General features: G+C 37.4%; 1 protein-coding gene and 1 non-coding gene across 8 annotated transcripts in view; one reads left to right on the top strand and one right to left on the bottom strand.

Annotated features, from left to right (window-relative positions):
• The window catches only part of LOC101360186 (oxysterol-binding protein-related protein 1), a 173,661-nt gene that overhangs the window by 91,741 nt on the left and 61,769 nt on the right, over positions 1-20,151 (top strand). For all 7 annotated transcript variants that reach the window (XM_023742068.1, XM_023742066.1, XM_023742069.1 and 4 more), the window contains 3 exons: positions 6,212-6,310; positions 7,553-7,675; positions 18,805-18,886. In XM_023742068.1, coding sequence (XP_023597836.1) covers positions 6,212-6,310; positions 7,553-7,675; positions 18,805-18,886 — 304 coding nt within the window. The remainder of the gene's footprint in view (positions 1-6,211; positions 6,311-7,552; positions 7,676-18,804; positions 18,887-20,151) is intronic.
• Positions 18,307-18,412, bottom strand: LOC111822721 (U6 spliceosomal RNA). The gene has a single exon (XR_002825853.1). It is a non-coding gene; the product is annotated as a U6 spliceosomal RNA (small nuclear RNA).

Here is a 20,151-nt window from a genome sequence, read left to right as displayed (position 1 = left end):
TATGATGAAATCAGGATTCTTAGGTTCTCTGTATTCATTTCTAGCTGTTTTACTTTTACAAGCTAGGAAAATAAGCAAGTTTTTCTTCTTTAGAAATTGATTTAAGCCTGGGGCCTAGATGTACTTTCTTGTTTCTTGCTTCAGGTCCTTTACAGTGTCAGCATCCCCTAGCAGCATATCTGCTTCTTAGAGTACAGCATCTGCTTTTCTCAGTGTGAAGACTTTCAGGGAACAAGTGCTGTTCCCCTTGAGGAGTCACAGGCTTAGTCACGTACCTGAGCGGTATAATCTGATGGTTGTGGACCCTTCGCTGTCCTTGCACCTCTTCCTCCTTTCATGTTAGACCTGAAGGCCCAGGAATCTGTCTCTAATCCCCTCTAATCTTTTAGTCACTTCTGTTGTATGCAATCTTGGCCATTCTCTTCTGTTCCTGCTGTTTGTTCATCTAGTAAACAGTAACTCAGTTCCATAAACTATGGAAACTTTGCTCTGAGATAACTCCATTTCCTACTCCATCCTTTGTGTTACTTTTGTCATATATATCTTGACTATACAGGTATGTGTTGTTTAACGTCCATTTGGGCAATGTCAGGCCACATATACGTCTGTGGGCCAGGACACCCAGGTGTCTCAGTGCCAAGATGCCAGACCCTCGTGTTGAGATTGGAGTCCCACTTCTGCCTGGCTGCTGTGCGTGGCCTGGAAGCCACACAGTCTGCAGCAATGGCGACCCAGGCCCAAACTCCCAACCTGGATCCCGTTTGGCTCCCGCGACTCCGTGTCTAGTCCCCACATTTTGCCCAGTGTAGTCCACCTGTGGAAGGGTATGCGACCTGGGCGCCCCAGCCTGGGCTCAAAGGCCCTCAGTCTCCTTGGCCCCCACTGTCCTCTCCCTGGGCAGGTTCTTATGAGTGAGCTGGTCTTCCCTCCTGCTGGCTTAGCAGAGAAGGTGGTGACAGTCACATCAGCAGTTTGGAGGAAAAAGTGTGGGTTGATTATTGACTTACACTTTCTTCACATGCCGCATCCAGCTGGGCTGGTTTGGAGAGAAAATGCAGCGAGTGAATTTTTGTGGCTGGCTCTGCCTCCTACTTGACCCATCCCCCCCTTTCATGTTGCACAGCTGTAATATGCCAAAAGGAGCAAGTGTTTGCTGTTTTGTGCTCTGTTTACAGCTTTGGGGTGCCGAGTCATAAATCTTGCCCAGCCATAAATGACAAAAACCGTTGGTATACACGAGGCCACCCTGGCCCAGGCTGCTTTTTGATTTCTCCCTTTTCCCCTGGCTTTGTTTTTGTTTTAAGGTGACACTTTGGCTCCCCGACAATTTAAACCTACTACTTATATTTTTAACACCTTCCCACAGCCCCACTTGGCAACAAGCCCACCCTGCTGTCCCCCCACCTGCGGGGACAGGCGTCCCTGCTGCTAGGAAGAATGGGCGCCCAGTCTCGCTCCCAAGTACCCAAGGTCGGCAGCACCACAGGCCTGGCCTGGGCAGGGGTCTCGAGATGGCTCCCCTGCTGCCCAATGCCATGCCCAGAGCCTTCCTGCTGTGACCTTCACGGGGCTACAGGGCCATGTGGGACCTGGCTCACCTGAGGCATCCGCAGCGGGAGCTGCCCAGACGGAGCAACACACAGCAGCACCCCCAGGCCTGTGCCACAGGGACCCGAATGTTCACACAACATCCAAATCACATAATGTCCTGTTCACAGAATGTGTTGTGGACGTTAAGGCACGCATGCCTGTATGTGATTAAAACCCTCAGTTGAAGGGTTAATCTCACTCACATTTTCCTTAAAACAAAAAGCAAATAAACAAATTGCCCCTCCCCCCCTTTTTAGAAATTTCTTGGCCTTTGGCTTCTCTGGAGTTAACTAGTTCCTACTCTGTTAGCCCTGATCTTGTTTTGCAACTTACAGTTTCTCTTGTTCAGTTGCCTGCTTGAAACCTACACTTAGGAATCACATATCAATACAAGCTAATGGGCATTCACTGAGTGACTGCTGTAAGGCAGGCATTGTTCATTTTCCAGTTTCTTAAGGTGGAAGCTTAGGTTATTGATACGAGATTTTTTTTTCTAATATAGGTGTTTATAGCTATAAATTTATCTTAAAGCACTGTATCTCATAAATTTTTATATGTTGTGTTTTTGTTTTCTTTCAGTCCAATATATTTGCTAGTTTTCCTTTTGATTTCTTCTTTGAGCAGTAGGTTTAGAGGTGTGTTGTTTCATTTCCAAATATTTGTGGATTTAACCACATTTCCTTCTGTTGTTGAGGTCTAATTTAATTCCATTTTGGTTGGAGAACATACTTTGTATGATTTCAGTCCTTTTAAATCTATTGGGATTTGTTTTATAGCCTACCATTTGGTCTATCCTGGAGAATGTTCCATGTGTTCTTGAGAAGAATGTTGCATCCTGCTGTTGTTGGGTGTTCTGTAGCTATCCCCTGTATCCTTGCTGACTTTATGTCTAGCTGTTCTGTTTCTCACTTCAGTTCTGGCGGTTTTTGCTGCATGAATTTTGGGGCTCTGTTGTTAGGTGCATATTGTTTATACTTGTTATATCTTCCTTAAGGATTGACCTTGCTATCAGTATAAAATGTCTCTCTTTGTCCCTAGTAACATTTTCTTGGCGTCAAGTCCCATCTAAGCTCTCATATGGATATTGTTTGCATGGTATATATTTTTTCTATCCTTTTACTTTAAACCTATTGGTGTCTTTTGAATCTAAAGTGTGTCTCTTGTAGACAGCCTGTAATTGTATCCTGTATTTTTATCCAGTCTGACAATCTTTGTTTTTGTTATTGGATTGTTTAATGAATTTACATTTAATGTTGTTATTGATATAGTTGAGTTTCTGCCTGTCATTTATTGTTTGTTTCTGTGTTCATGCTTTTTTTATTGTTTTTCCTTTTCTTCCTTCTTTTGGATTTGATAGGTATTATTTCTAATTTTAATTATTTTATTATATTTGTTAGTTATCTTCTTAGTGTTTGTTCTGGATATTGCAGTATCTATCTTAATTTATAACAGTCTACTTCTGATTAATACTAATTTAATTCCATAAAATATGGAAACTTTGCTCTAAGATAGCTCCATTTCCTACCCCTTCCTTTGTGGTATTATTGTCATGTATCTCCTGACTCTATGTGTTTAAAAAGCCAACAATATAATGTTATATTTATTGTTTTATACAGTGTTATGTGTATTTTTGTCTTTTTTTTAAACAACTTTATTGGGATATGGTTCACACGCCATGCAATTCACTCATTTAAAGTGTATAGTTCAGTGGTTTTTTAGTGTGGTCACAGAGTTGTATATCCATCACCACAATCAATTTCCATCACTCCAGAAAGAAACCTCATACTCATTAACAGTCACGCCTTATTCCCGATCAGCCCTCCACTACCCTTCCTGAATTAGACAACCACTAATTTACTTTCTATCTCTAGATTTGCCTATTCCGCATGTTTCATATAAATGGAATCATATAATGAATGGTCTTTTATGACTAGCTTCTTTCACTTAGTAAAATGTTTTCAAGGTTCATCTGTGTTGTACCGTGTGTGGAGACTTCATTCCTTTTTATGGCTGAATAATATTCTGTTGTATTGATATACCATATTTTGTTTATCCGTTCATCAGTTGATAGACATTTGGGTTGTTTCCACTTTTAGGCTGTTATGAATAATGCTGCTGTAAACATTCACGTACAAGTTTTTGTGTGGACATATGTTAATCTCAGGTGTTTTTAAGAAGGAAAGAATGGAGGAAAACTATATTTATAGAGTCTGTTATATTAACTCACATGCTTAGCATTTCCAGTTCTCTTTACTTTTTCCAGTGGATTCAGGTTACCATCTAGAGTCATTTTCTTGCTCCAGTACCCTTCTATCCCCTCCCCAGCTCCTTTGTATTATTATTGTCATGTATAGTGCATCTTTATATGTTACAAGCCCAAGTATATGATTTTATGATTATTGTGCTATGTAGTTATTTTTAAATCAATTAAGAGAAGACAAATGAAAAATATATTTATAGTGTATTTATAATTACCTATGTTATTTCCTTTACCAGTTCTCTTTATTTCTTGTCTGGTGTCACTTTCTTTCAGCCTAAAGGACTCTTTTTACCCTTTTTTGTAAGGTGTGCTTGGTAGCAACAAATTCTCTAAGTCTTTGTTTATTTGGGAGTGTCTTTATTTTGTTTTCATTTTAGAGCAGTAGTTTTGCTGGCTATAGAAATTTTCTTTCAGCCTTTGAATAGGTCATCCTCCTGTCACTGGTCTCCATTGTTTCTGATGCAAAGTCAGCTGTTAATTTTACTGCGCTTCTCCTTTGCCTGATGACTCATTTTTCTTTTGGTGCTTTCAAGGTTTTCTGTTTGTCATTCTCTTTGTCTTTCAGCAGTTGTGACTGTGATGTGTAGATCTCCTTGGGTTTATCCTACTTGGAGTTTATTGAATTTCTTGCGTGTGTAAATTAATGTTTTCATCAAATTTGGAAAGTTTTGACCATTATTTCTTCAACTATTTCTTTAACCTCCTTCTCTGTTCTCCATCTGGGACTCTAATTGTTGTATGTTGGTACACATGATAAAGTGTCACAGGTCTCTGAGTTCCTGTTCATTTTTCTTCATTCTTTTCTCTTTCTGTTCTTCAGATTGATCTGTCTTCAAGTTCAGTGGCTCTTTCTTCTGCCATCTAGTATGCTTATGAAATGGTTTCTTTCTCGCACTGTTATTGAGCACACATATATTTATGATTGTTGTCTTCCTGATTAACCAGGTTGATGTGGCCCTCCTTATTTCTTGCGATACAGTTTGTTTTGAAATCTTATTTTGTATGATATTAATATAACCACTCTGGCCTTCTTATGTTTACTGTTTGCATGAATCTCTTTTTCTATTCATTTGCTTTCAGCTTATCTGTATCTTTATACTTATTATGTGTCTCTTGTAGACAGCATATAGTTCAATCTCTTTTATCCATTTTAACAATTTTTTTGCCTTTTAATTGCTTTTTTTTTCTTTTGAGAATGTGCTCCCCTTTCTTGCTTCTTTATATGTCAGGTAATCTTGGATTATATCCTTAATTATTATGAATGTTAAGTTCTCCAGATTCTGGATTCTTTTTTTCTGATAAATGTTATTTCCTTTGTTTTTGCAAGTCATTTTCCTGCCTGTTTTCATTGCAAACTGTTTCTTGGGCCTCAGCTCTGGTCTTTGTTCGTATGTTGTGTTGATATGAGCTGCTTTGAGTTTTTTCTGTACATGTGTGATTTGTGAGTCATTTACAGATATGAGTAGACAGAGTTTGGGGATCCCCTCTCTGGCTCTCTCCCTTATGGGATTCCTTTATTTTCTTGAGTGTTCATTGCTTCCCGGATTCAGTTTTGTAGTTCACAAAGATGCAAAGACTGTGAATGTTTCCACATGTGCCCTTGCTGGTATTATGTGTACTATGTGGACTGCACTTTGCCCCAGAGTAAAAGTCTTGAGGAAGGGAACTTACTTGTATAGCTCCTCATTTCCTTTTCTACAAGAGAATGTACCCCCATCAGAGTCTGTTAGCTTTTGTTCACTTTCCAGTTCTTTCTAGTAGTTGCTTTTTGCTTTGCGTCCAGGTTTCGTAGTTGTTTTCTGCATGGGGGTCCTCTGGTAGGATCTTAGAGCAGAAGTGTGTCCTTTTACATTCTCAAGTCCTCTTTTTTTCCAAATTCATATTTCAAAAGGACAGTTATTTCTCATTCTTCCTTTCTTCCCTCCCTTTTCTTCTTCATCAACCTTAGTTATTACTCATTCTTCTATACTCAGCTCAAACATTTTCTAAACTCAGTTAAAACAAAAAGTTCATGAGAATGATATGAATAAGAAATTGGAGCTGTGGTTTTTAAATGACTTTATAGCTAAAGTGCATAATAAATTATATTTAATAGAAAAGTTGAAACTAAAACTACATACCCAATGGACTACCAGTATTTGTGTAATTAAGAATGTGAAAGCCAGATTTGACATAGATAAGCTACAATTACATTTGATGCTCCCACTGTAAATTATTTTTTCCAGTTTTTCTTAGTGTGTAGAAGTTGTTTAACTGTATATCATTGCCATGCTAATATGTTTAGATTTATGTACAGATAGTTTCAGGGTTCTCTTTTATATGAGTGAATGCTATTGTCTTATTGATTTCTTTATGTCAAAGGTAAAATCCAATGATAGCTGCCTCTTCTTTATTAAATGCTTTGATGACACTATTCATGGCTTCAGGGTTCCTAAGAACAGCCTTCAACAGTCAAGAGAGGTAAATTTATGGATTAATTTATCTTTCATAAAACTTAAAGAACATATAAAAGCATGAAGAATGTAATATAGGTTTAATATTAACATCTAAAGTCTTGGTGATCATACCTTTTTAATGAGGCAATTATATGAAGCTTTTGAAAGTTGGCTTATGAATTAGCTAGTTATTAACATGTACCTGCAGGTATTTTCTGTTCATAAATCTTTTTTCATTTTGATTCTCTGATAGTAAGAGGTGGTTATTGATGTTGGAAAATACCTAAGTGATTAGTCTATCCCTTAATTTATGGGTGAGGAAGATGAAGACTGTAAGACTGAAGTGATTTTCCCAAGGTTGTACACCTTGCAAGTAACAGTACCTGCCTGGACTACAACCCAGTTATTCTGACGCCGATTATGGTATAGACTCCGCCTTCTTTTGTGGTAAATTGAGCAATAGCAGTAAGCAAGAAAATTGAGACTCTATCTACAGAAAATCATGTTTCAGCCATTTAATGGAGAATCCATATTCCTTTAAATAAAAGCAGTATCCATAGACTTTTTTTTTTTTTTTTTTTTGTAAATCATGTAAGGGATTTAAAAAGTCCAGTTCCCAGAGTGAATAGCTTTGGCCTCAAAGAGCCCTAAACAGTCCAATTCATGAGATTCTTGCTGTCTCAGCATTTCACAAAATGGTAAGATTTGACCCTGAGTAATACTGTAAGAAAATGAGGAAGAAGTAAGACATGTATTTTTAGGTCAGACAGTCTCAGTTTCCTTTTGAGAAATCACTGATTTTTTTTAAAAAACATAAGTAAAAGTTAAAGCATCAGGGCAATTGATGATGTTAAAAAGATTTGAGTTTCTTATGCTTATAATTTGATTATTATAAGTTGGTAAAATTATGTGACTAGATTTATTATTGTATAGTAACTTATTCAACAGCGTTGAGAGTTTATAATGTTAAAGTAAAAAATTCCTATGTATTATTTAATTTCTGTAATATGTATGAGTATTAATATTAATGATTATGTAAAACTTATAGATATTTTTTAAATATTGGGAAATGTCTTTTATCCAGACACCTTTTATGGACAAGAGTTCTAGATCATTATTTTATTGTTAGTTGCTTTATATATTTATTTTTTGAGGCCATGATGTTTGTTTGTCCACGTAAATGTTATGCTCTCCAGATCATTGTCACATTATCCCTTTTGAGTAAAAATGCTTCTCCATTTTTAGTGAAATCCTTGTGTTATTTCAGGATTGGCTAGAAGCAATAGAAGACCATTCTGCTTATAGCACTCACTACTGTTCCCAGGACCAATTGACTGATGATGAAGAGGAAGATACGGTTTCTACTGTAGACTTAAAGGAATCTTTAGAAGTAAGTAGGAAAACATAACTTGACCTTTATAGCTAATTCTGCCACTTAGGTAGTACCAAGAATTATTATTTTTTTAAATTGTGAGGTTTTGAAATTAAGGTTCCTGACAGTGATGGAAATAGATTGCTGTTTGTCTGCCCATATTTTTTAGGTATTTATGATGTCTCTGTCATGGTAATAAACTATCAGATGTCTCTAGGTATGCACTAAAGATATAGGCATGAGCCTGTGTATATCTTTTTATGTTAAAATATTTAGATTGCTGTCATCAGATTGTCATTCTATTTGAAAACTGCCGCCATTAGGGGGAGTGTGCATAGTGTGACTTGCTGCCCTTTATGACTTCACTGCACATTTCAGAGTTTAAATAATGCAACCATAGTGATACCTTTCCTAGTGACTAGTTTCATTTAAAACCACTTGCAATCTGTAACTTCATTGCTTAGAGGTAAGGTAAAGTGTCAGTAGTGAATGAGAGGGCCCTCATCTGAAGTGACATCAGTGCCTTTTCCGTAGCGAATTATGAGCCTATTTAATTGAAATGAAATAGGTATTTTTGGGGCATCAATTTTATGACTGTACCTTATAGATTCACCTTGTCTATAAAACAATGAGAATTAGGTTTGAAAGAATTAGAACTAGATGGGATGATGAGTTTCAATCCAGATAATTATGTCAGAGCATATGAATTTGCCTACCAAATTTAATTTAATTTATTAGTTGGATAATTTGAATATTTTTAAATCAACAACTTTAATGAAGTTAAGTTTACTCATACATAAGGTGTTTTATTGCCCTGAGGGCCGAGAAGGAGCCCTGGTGGTGCAGTGGTTAAGAGCTCAGGCTGCTAACCAAAAGGTCGGCAGTTCGAATCCACCAGCCGCTCCTTGGAAACTTAAGGGGCAGTTCTTCTGTGTCCTATAGGATCGCTATGAGTTGGAATCAACTCGAAAGCAACAGGTTTGTTTTTTTGTTGTTGTTGTTAAGGGCTGAGAAGCTTGTATAGGAAAGAGATTTTGATTCTTTTCATCCCTAATCTTAATTTTTGATGGAATATTAAAGAATGTGAACTCTTCCACATTTAGTTGAAGACATTTCCTAGAATTTGTTGAGAGTTGCTTTACCAGTACTACTTCTGTTTTAAAGCCTAATGTGTAATGTGACAACCATAAACATAATTTTCAGATCAATGAACTTTGCAAAAGTACCAGCTATTAGAGCATCTAAATAACATTAAAACTGTTCAGGTAAATAGAGGAGGCTTAAATACATATGACCAAAGTCATGTTAAACAAGTAAAAAATAAAACTATGCTAAATATTTTAATTTTTAGTCAATATTCTGTAAGTGAAAAGAAATACTTATTTATCTAACCTCAATATAAAGTAGATGACAAAACCTGAAAAGACGAAGTATATCAATGTCTTTTCCAGGAATATGGTAATTTTAAGACCGTTTTAATGGAAACTACATGTAAAATAAAAGCATAGTAGCTTTCATACTATTAAAAAATTTTCTTGAAGAAAAGTTTTTCTTTATAATTTTCAAATGTTGAAGTTATCAGCCTTTCTTTTTATTCCTTATTTGAATATTTGGTTTCTATGTTAACCTTAAAACCGTAGTTTTTTGCCTTCTAGATTTTATAGCATCTGAAGTCAGTGAGAGTTTTAGGCATTTTTAAGCATTCTCAGATTTTGCAGGTTATAGCATATCTATGTCCAAAAGAATTTGAATACTAATTATGTGAATCTTGACTTTGTCTCAATTTCTGGAGGCTGGTCCAAAACAGGTAAAATCTGAGATGAGCTTTGAAGTATGTTGAATGTAACTTGTGGTAGGTGGGCTCCAGGATGCCCTGGATCCTTGGGTTCCCAAGGTGCAAAGAAATTCTGCAGCCAATTTGTAGAACAGATTTGTTCTAGATGTCTATAGACATTCCAAAGGAAATTAGGAACTGCAGGACTGGAAAACCGCTAAGCCAAACGATCTGAATTAACCACAAAACTGACCTTATATCCCCAAGTCGCTTCTGCATCAGTAAATAGATCTGCAAGAAATGTCCATATTGAAAATGTTGTTTGATACCTTGATCTTATTTTATCTTCCCTAAAATGAAAAGCCTCCAAAAGCTTAAAACATTTTCTCTTAACTCTACGTTGAGGTTAGGCCTCCAGGGAGAAAAGTGTAAGTCAAGTTTGTTGAGATATTGGCCTCGTGGTTGTAGTCCAAATGGAAAATATTCTTTTAGAAATAAAAATTGGAAGATAAATTCAAGCACAGCGTTGCATTGTCCAAAACAATAGCGTCTAGGCAGTTGACTATTTACATTTAAATTAATTACAATTAAATTAAAAATTCAGTTCCTCATTTTACTAGCCACATTTCAAGTGCTCCGGAGCAACATGTGGCTAGTGGCTACCATACTGGATGGCACAGATGTAGAATTTTTTCATCATTGTAGAAAGTTCTTTGATGGACAATGCTGTATTAGCAAAGTGGAGGTTTTATTTGTTCAGGGTGTTTTGATTCTGTAAGATCAAAATTGTGTCTGTGTTATAAAAAGTAATAAGCAGATGATGTTACATTTCAACTAAGTGAGAAAATAATATAAAGCTTTCCTGATTTAACAATAGAAGATTCCTAATTAAAATGAATGTTCAGAAAGATGTATATACGTCAGTAAAATCCAGAAAAAACCACATCCATTGCTGTCAAGTCAATTCCAACTCGTAGCGACCCTATAGGACAGACTAGAACTGCTCCATAGGGTTTCCAAGGAGCAGCTGGTGGATTCGAACTGCTGACCTTTTGGTTAGCAGGCAGTTTCTTAACACTGCGCTACCAGGGCTCCATATACATCAATAGGGAACTGGATAAATAAGATTGGTGCATCTATACAAGAATGAGGTAGATTTACATATACTGGTTTTCTTAGTTGTTTAGTGCTGCTATTATGGAAATACCATGGTGGATAGCTTTAATAAATAGAAATTTATTTTCTTACAGTTTAGGAGGCTTAGAAGTCCAAATTCAGAGTGCTGGCTCTAGGGGAAGGGTTTCTCTCTCTGTCAGCTCTGGAGGAAGGTCCTTGTCTCTTCAGCTTCTGCTTCCTGGTTCCTTGGAGATTTCCATGTGTCTTAACATCTATCTTACCCCACCTCTCCTAATCCGTCTGAATGGCAACCTAACCCACTTGACCCCAGCAGGCCCCACTCTTCTGCCCCTTGGGCGTGGCAGCTGCACCCTCTCAACTTTGGGTGGTGGCCCCATATCCCAGCACACCTTAATGGCAGCCACACACTCCGGAACTGAGTTGGCGAAGATCTGACTCTTTGAAACCTAGGAGGCTGTTGCCCCACTCTTCGAGATCTAGGAAACTGTGGCCCCACCCTTCGAAACTGAGAAGGCTGTGCTTTCCATGCTCCTTCCAACAGCTCTGCTGATCTCTAAGCTGCTCCAGGGATGGTCCTTTTCTTTTCTTAGAGGACAACAGATGTAGCTCCTTTAGTCTGTTTCCTGCCTGTAGAATTCCAAGAGGCAGACGACATTATTTTTATTCTTTCTCTGTCCCCTTCATTCTAAGCTGATGGGTTTTCTGTTGTGGTCAGGTCCATCAGATACAGGCTTAATCTCTTTAACAAAAGATTGTGTAGCCATATCCTTGGTGAACATTCTAGAACATGTGTCCTTAGTTTGTACAACAGAATTTTCGAAATCTTTAAGTTCTGTTTTCATTTTGTACAGTTTATCTGTAAGTCCTTCTCTTTCTTCTCTCATTTTGCTATAAGCCACAGGGAGAAAACACAGGGCCCCTTTAAGATCTTGCTTAGAAATCTCATCAACCAGTTGTCCAGGTCCATCGCTTACAAGCTGTACCTTCCACCAAACATTTCAACATGATTCAGACAAGTTCTTTGCCATTGCATAAAAAGCATCACCCTTCCTCCATTGTCCAGTCACATGTTCATTTTCTTTTAAAGCTTCACCAGAAGCACATTTAATGTCCACATTTCTAGCAACATTCTGTTGCTGGTGCCAAATGTGTTCTCTGAGACAATAGAGACTTTCTCTGTAGCTCTCCTCGGTTCCTTCAGAGCCCTCATCAGAATCGCCTTTGTTGTCCGCAGTTCTACCAACAGTCTCTTCAAGACAATCTAGACTTTTACAATTAGGCACCTTAAAACTATTCCAGCTTCTACCAATTACCCAATTCCAAAACTGCTTCTACATTTTAGGTATCTATTACAGCAGCACCGCTACTTCTCGGTACCAAATTCTGTCTGAGTTATCCAGTGCTGCTGTAACAGATATGCCACAATTGGATGGCTTTAACAAACAAATTTATTTTCTCACAGTTTAGGAGGCTAGCAGTCCAAATTCAGAGTGCTGGCTCGAGGGTAAGGCTTTCTTTCTGTCGGCTTTGGCACTGGATAACTAAGACACTGGTATACTTAAGATATCTATATAGTTTAGTGAAAAGGGCAAGGTATAAAACGATGTATGTAATATGCTACGACTTGGGAAAAAAATAAGGGCTTGCACACATATTTGTATATAGGCTAGAAAGATGAGCAGTTATTAGCAGTTGTTGCTTTGGGACTGGAAAAGGTGGAGGAGGGGCTAGGACTGACAGTCCATGTGAGAGAGTTACTTTTCTCTCTGTACCCTTACCCTTTTGTTTTGAAAAAATTTTTTTTTTACTTTGTGTAAATACCTGTTGTAGAATAAAACATTAAAAAAATTACAAAGCAAGGCCATGATAATCACCAAAACCCAAAACCAAACCCGTTGCCATTGAGTTGATTCTCATAGCGACCCTATAGGATAGAGTAGAACTGTCCTGTAGGATTTCCAAGGGGCAGCTGGTGGATTCAAACTGCTGACCTTTAGACTAGCAGCTGAACTCTTAACCGTTGCACCACTAGGGCTCCTTGAAAAATAATAAATGTTCTATGAGTTGACTTAGATTGAGGAATGATCGAATATGGGATTATCCTTGAAGTGGGATTGGCTGGAGTTCGGAAGACTTAGAGATGAGTATCAGGGAATCAGTGCTCCCAATACTGGCTATTTTCTGCAAAGAGGAAAGTTATCAGGGTTCTCCAATCTTTTATTTTAAAAGTTTATATCGATATTATTGAGGAATAATTTTTATACAATAAGATGAATTCATTTTGAGTGTTCAGTTTGATGTGTTACGACAGATGTATATACCCTGTGTAACAACCACTCCTATCAAAATATAGAACATTTTTAGCACAGAAAGTTCCATTAAGCCCCTTCCCAGACAGTGCCCTCCACCTCCATCTCAGGCAACCACTGATGAGTTTCTGTCATTAGAAGTCAGTTTTGCTTGTTCTAGAGTTCATGTTAAGTGGAATCATACAACATATGCCTTTTGTGTTTACGTCTTTCACTCACTATAATGTTGTGTGCATCAGTAGTTCCTTTTTATTGATGAGTAGTAGTCTAGCAAATGAATAAACCACAGTTTATCCATCATCTGTGATAGACAATCTCTTTCTGCTCCTGGTTAACCAAATGTGCATTATCTGTAGCAAATAGCGAGAATTAGTTACCTGTCTCTTCCACTATCCACTCTTCTGTAGCTGCCCATCCCCTTGATACACATGTCTGAGCTGCCCCATAGCTAGGGATCATAAGCTCTGAGTGGACAGAAGTAGAACAGGAGACCTGTGTTCTCAAGGTGGCTCTCCTGTTCACCTGCAATGCCTTCTGATCCGCTGGGGTCCATGTCTGTGTGCTGTGCCCAGATAACTTGGGTTTAAAATAATGCTGTCAGACTTCAGGTGTTAGAACGTTGCCTATAGTAGGACCATTTGTGTAGAATATATAAATAAAAATTAAAACTTAAAAAAAAGAGTCCCTGACTTAATGTGAGTGATGTAGAAATCAAGAGACACCGTTGTGCTCTGCAAAGAGTTGATAATTATTAACTTTCATAAGCAGATTTTTAGGTTGTCCTAGTATAGCCAATAGCTGCTAAGAGGAAATTATAACAAATTTAGAGAATGCGTTATATTTTACTGTATTAATAATGTCTTTCTATTCTTTCATTTAATCACTTAAATGGCACTAAATTATTTAGAAGATACACTTGGTACCAACTATAAAACAGTATTTGTAGAGTGAATCTTCTCCAGCTGATCTATTATGTACCTTTTGAAACAAGTGAATTACCAATCAAGGAAACTTTTTTTCTTAGTAAATATCAGATAGATGTGCTAAGGAAAGATCAGTGTGATCCATTGATGCTGTGAGGTGTGTTTCCTGTCTTTGACTACAACCTCAGGAGCTATCACAATTACAGATCCAAAGTCAGCCAGTAAAGCCAGTGCTTACTTGATATGTCTAGCTAACTTTCACCGTAGAAAGGAAAAGAGAAAACAGCAGTGTTGAATTGCACATGGGCAGGAGTATTAAATATATATAGAGTGAGAATGACTTTCTATTAATAAATTATGAGAGATGCATTTGGTCTGCATGTTTTCAATAAGCCAGATTGACTTTTCCTGCCTTCATCCTGTATTCACAGAGTATGACTTAAAAAATTATCGAGCATACCATTTCTCTTTCTGTGGTGTTTTTAATTTCATAGTCTAAAGATTCTCCCTTTCCAAAAAAATAAATAAATAAAAAATGAATTATATTTTTATGTTGGAGCTCTCAAAACAGAGAGTAATACAGATTTTAAAGAGAACATTGGCTGTCAGTAATATAGTACTGTGAATAATTCTACTGTGGCTAAGCTTCATAAGCACTAAAAAATTTATAAGGTGAAAAAAGTGCTTACCTGTGTCACCTTGGCACATTGAGATACCTGTAAAAAACCCATTGCCATCGAGTTAATTCCGACTCATAGCAACCCTGTAGGACAGAGTAGAACTGCCCCATAGGGTTTCCAAGGAGCAGCTGGTGGATTTGAACTCTGACCTTCGGTTAGCAGCTGAACTCTTCTGTTTAATTTTTTAAAATTTTATTGTTGTACTTTAAGTGGAAGTTTAAAATTCAAGTTAGTCTCTCATACGAAAATTTATACATTTATTGTTATGTAATCCTAATTGCTCTCTATACTGTGACAGCACACTTGTCCTTTCCACCCCTGATTTCCTGCGTCCATTCAGCCAGCTTTTGACTCTGTCTGCCTTCTCATCTCCCCTCTGGACAGGAGCTGCCCATTTAGTCTCATGTATCTACTTGAGCTAAGAAGCACACTCTTCATTAGTATCCTTTTATGTCCCATAGTCCAGTCTAATCTTCGTCTGAAGAGTTGGCCTCGGGAATGGTTTCAGTTCTGAGTAGACAGAGTCTGGGGGCCATGCTTTCTGGGCTCCTCCAGTCTCAGACCATTAAGTATGGTCTTCTTACTAGAATTTGAGTTCTGCACCCCAGTTTTCTCCTGCTCCATTAGGGACTCTCTGTTGTGTTCCCTGTCAGGACAGTCATTGGTGGTAGCCGGGCACCATCTAGTTCTTCGGGTCTCAGGCTTATGAAGTCTCTGGTTTATGTTGGCCCTTTCTGTCTCTTGGGCTACTACTTTCCTTGTGTCTTTGGTGTTCTTCATTCTCCTTTACTCCAGGTGGTTGGGACCAATAGATGCATCATAGATGGCCGCTTGCAAGCTTTTAAGATCCCAGATGCCACTCACCAAAGTAGGATGCAGAACATTTTCTCAACTTTGTTATGCCAGATGACCTAGATGTCCCCTGAAAGCGTGGTCCCCAGACCCCTGCCCCTGGCAGCTGAACTGTTAACCATTGCACCACCAGGGCTCCTGCTGAGCTACAGTAGGTTTAATTTTGCATGAACAAAATGTTTAGTGATGGACCTGTTGAGATTAAGAGTACAGGGTAGGGAAGCTTCATAAGACTAAGCATATTACTGCACCGACAGCAATGTGATTCTAAAGCTAGTAAGATCAAGGCTCCAGAATAAATATTTTCTATAGAGTCCCTGGGTAGTACAAACGGTTAATGCACTTGGCTGCTGACTGAAAGATTGGACATTCAAGTCCAGCCAGGGGTTCGTTGGAAGAAAGACCTGAGATCTACTTTTGAAAAATCAGTCATTGAAAACCCTGTGGAACACAGTTCTGCTCTGACAAACATGGGGCTGGCATAAGTTGGAATTGATTCAATAGCATCTGGTTTTGGATTATTGCCATAATCAACTGAATTTACTCATAGCGATCCTCTAGGACAGAGTAGAACTGTTCTGTAGGGTTTCCAAGGCTTTGATCTTTACGGAAGCAGACTGTCATTTTTCTCCCATGGAGCGGCTGGTGGGTTCTAACTGCTGACCTTTTGGTTAGCAGCTAAGTGCTTTACTGCTGCACCACCAGGGCTCCTTAATCGAATTTACAGTTATAATTTTTCTTGCTTGTTCTTCCCACCTCTTTAAAAGGAAGCTATAAATAAAACTAATTTCGAAATGATATTGATAATATAATAAATGGATTTATCTGATTTCCAAACTTCTAAATCCACAGTAGTATGAGATGCAGCTTACATCATGAAACTCTAATTTTATGTTTTGCTTTTAGGGATTTAAACATGTAGAATTATCAAATTACAAGAAGATCAGTTTTTATAACTGGCTTTTACTTTATCTTTGTAAGCATGGACTTGCAAAGAAAATGTCCTTATTGGTCTGATTTTGTGGGTGTTGTATATACTTGATTGCTTAGCTAAAATCAGCGTTAGAGCCATTTGTTTTGTTTTTAACAAAAACAGTTTTTAAGGTATATATATATATATATTTTTATTGTACTTTACGCGAAGGTTTACAGAACAGACTAGCTTCTCATTAAACAGGTAGTACACATATTATTTTGTGACATCGGTTATCAACCCCACAACATGTCAACACTCTCCCCTTGTTGGCCTTGGTTTCCCTGTTACCAGCTTTCCTATCTCCTCCTGCCTTCTAGTCCTTGCCTCTGGGCTGGTGTGGCCCTTTAGTCTCATTTTGTTTTATGGGCGTGTCTAATATTTGGCTGAAGGGTGAACCTCAGGAGTCACTTCATTACTGAGCTAAAGGGTATCCGGGGGGGCCATACTCTCGAGGTTTCTCCAGTCTCTCTCAGGCCAGTAAGTGTGCTCTTTTTTTGTTAGAATATTGTTCTACATTTTTCTCCATCTCTGTCCAGGACCCTCTATTGTGATCCCTGTCAGAGCAGTCAGTGGTGGTAGCCGGGCACCATCTAATTGTACTGGACTCAGTCGGCTGGAGGCTGTGGTAGTTGTGGTTTGTTAGTCCTTTGGACTAATCTTTCCCTTATGTCTTTAGTTTTCTTCATTCTCCCTTGCTCCTGATGGGGTGAGACCAGTGAAGTATCTTAGATGGCCGCTCACAAGCTTTTAAGACCCCAGATGCTACTCACCAAAGTAGAATGTAGAACATTTTCTTTATAAACTGTGTTATGCCAGTTGAGCTAGATGTTCCCCAAGACCATGGTTCCCACAGACCCCAGCCCAGCAGTTCAGTCCCTCAGGGAGTTTGGATGTGTCTATGGCGCTTCCATGACTTTGCCTTGTACAAGTTGTGCTGGCTTCCCCAGTATTGTGTACTGTCTTAACCTTCACCAAAGTTACCACTTATCTATTGTCGATTTAGTGTTTTTCCATCCCCATCCCTCCCCTCCCTTGTTACCATCAAAGATTGTTTCTTTTGTGTGTATACCTTTTCATGAGTTTTTATAGTAGTGGTCTCATACAATATTTGTCCTTCTGTGAATGACTTATTTCACTCAGTGTAATGCCCTCCAGATTGATCCACGTTGTGAGATGCTTCACAGATTCATCATTGTTCTTTATTGTTGCGTAGTACTCTGTTGTGTGTATGTACCATAGTTTGTTTATCCATTCATCTGTTGATGGGCATCTAGGTTGTTTCCATCTTTTTGCTATTGTGAACAGTGCTACAGTGAACATGGGTGTGCATATGTCTATTCATGTGACAGCTCTTATTTCTCTAGGGTCTGTTCTTAGGAATGGGATTGCTGGATCATATGATATTTCTATTTCTGGCTTTCTAAGGAAGTGCCATATTGTTTTCCAAAATGGTTGTACCATTTTGCATTCCCACCAGCAGTGCATAAGAGTTCCAATCTCTCTCCAACATTTGTTATTTCCAGTTTTTTTGATTCATGCCAGTAATGCTGGGGTGAGATGGTATCTCATTGTAGTTTTGATTTGCGTTTCTCTAATGGCTAGTGATGGTGAGCATTTCCTCATGTGTCTGTTAGCCACTTGAATGTCTTCTTTGGTGAAGTGTCTGTTAATTTCTTTTGCCCATTTTTTAATAGGATTATTTGTCTTTTTGTTGTAGAGGTGTTGGATTGTCCTGTAGATTTTAAAGGTTAGACTTTTGTCAGATTTGTAATAGCCAAAAATTTTTTCCCAGTCTGTAGGTTCTCTTTTTACTCTTTTGATGAAATCTTTTGATGAACATTAAGAGTTTAATTAAGGTATTTCCTTTTTTTATTTTTTATTTTATTGTGCTTTAGGTGAAAGCAGAATAATTTCTCATACAAAAATTTATACACGTATTGTTACGTGACTGTAGTAGCAATCCCTGTAATGTGACAGCACACTCCCCATTTCCACCCCAAAAATAGAGAACTCTTCATGAGTTTGTGTGTCATCCTTGCACAGGGCCATGCTAATCTTCTCTGTATTCTTCTGATTTTACTATATGTGCTGCCGAAGTGAGCACTAAGGTATATTCTTAAGGGATGCATTATATAATTTCTGGGTGAAGTTAACCAGGTCTACTAAAAGGGTTAGTAAATGAGTTAGAGAAATACAGCTGTTCGGATATATATGGTATAATGTGATATTAGTAAATAATGAAATTGTATGATCTCTACACCATAGATATTGAATGTATTTAGAATTTAGAAAAGTTTGTATCTGTTAATTTGTTCTTAATTAACTAAATGTTATATTCAGCTTCTAAGGAAAACTTCTCTTACCTTTTTCTTTCTCACAAAGAATATAGAAGTCTCAATTATTATTATGTGTCAATCCATGAACTAAAAGTTTTGATAGAAACATTAAAGCAAATGATGTTTGTTTTAATTTTATCTTTTTTTTTTTTTTTTCCAGAAAGCACAATCATGTCAACAGAGACTAGATAGGGAAATTTCCAGCTTTCTCAAGATGATTAAGGAGTGTGACATGGCTAAAGGTAAAAGAACCAAACAAACACAAGGACTACCAAAAAAAAAAAAAAAATCACTTCTTAACGCAACTCATTGTCATAGATATTGACTGTATATTTTAGATAATTTTTGGTTTGCAATTCACAGTTGTATTTCACAAAATTATTCTGAAATTTTAAAAGGGTATTTAGATTTTCTGCTCACTGGGGAGACCTGCTTTATAGGTTGTACATAGATTTATTCTTTTAAGAAAAAGAAAAACAAACTTAAAGTTAACATATTGGGGTTGTAAATTCATTTTAGCTACTTAATGAGAATTCTGCTGTTGAATCCCAGATGACTTGAGTTTTGAAGTCAGACTGCCTTAGATTTAAATCCTTACTCTGCTACTTACTAACTATAACTTTGAGCAGTACATTTACCTTCTCTGAGCCTTGGTGTCCTCATCTGTAAAGTGAAGGAATTGATCTTTTCCCTGGTCTTGGCTTTTCATGATTCCGTGAATGTACATATGAACTTGTGTTTCTAGTCTAATTGATCTATCTTTCAACAGTAACTTTTTATGTTGTCATGCTCCATTAGGTATGAACTACCTAGCGTTATCTATAAATGTTCCAAGAATAAAACTTAAGTATTGAGAAAAAGTTGTTTATTACTTTATAAATTAAAAAATCAGCACATTTGTTAGACTTTAGACTTAGTCATGATATGAATATAAATGACTCCACTAAAATATAATTGAATTAGTTCTCTGTAAATTTATGATTAGCTATCCATTGTAATCATGAGCTAGTTTACCCAAGTGGACTCCTAGGCTGAGGTTATAAGTGCCCAGGGAATGTGAAGAAATGTTAATATTAGTGTAAACTGAGCATCACTATTCTGTGTCTTCCCAGATGTACCTTGGACGTTCTTTTCTTTCAATTCAACACACACTTACTTATATCAGGACAAGAGTTAAGTCATTTTGATTATTAATTGCAGACTAGACTATTGTATTACTTACTCTATTCATCCTCAGTGGACTTGGAGAAAAATAATAGCTTCATTAGGTATAACTCACATTAGATAAAATTCGCTCATTTAAAGTATACAATTCAGTGGTTTTTAGTATATTCACGGAATTCTGGAACCATCACCATCAATGGACTTTTAAAGCACCATCTTCACAAAGAACCTTTTGAAGTAAGAAGAGATACTAACAATGTTTAAAAGATGTTGAAAAGGTCCAGAGAAACATAAAGATTAATTCATTTAACTTGGTTCATCATTATATAGTGTCCTTCCTTAT

This window comes from Trichechus manatus, unplaced genomic scaffold (assembly GCF_000243295.1).
Source record: "Trichechus manatus latirostris isolate Lorelei unplaced genomic scaffold, TriManLat1.0 scaffold00199, whole genome shotgun sequence".
NCBI classification, from domain to species: Eukaryota; Metazoa; Chordata; class Mammalia; order Sirenia; family Trichechidae; genus Trichechus; species Trichechus manatus.
This window is presented reverse-complemented; position numbering and strand designations above follow the sequence as displayed.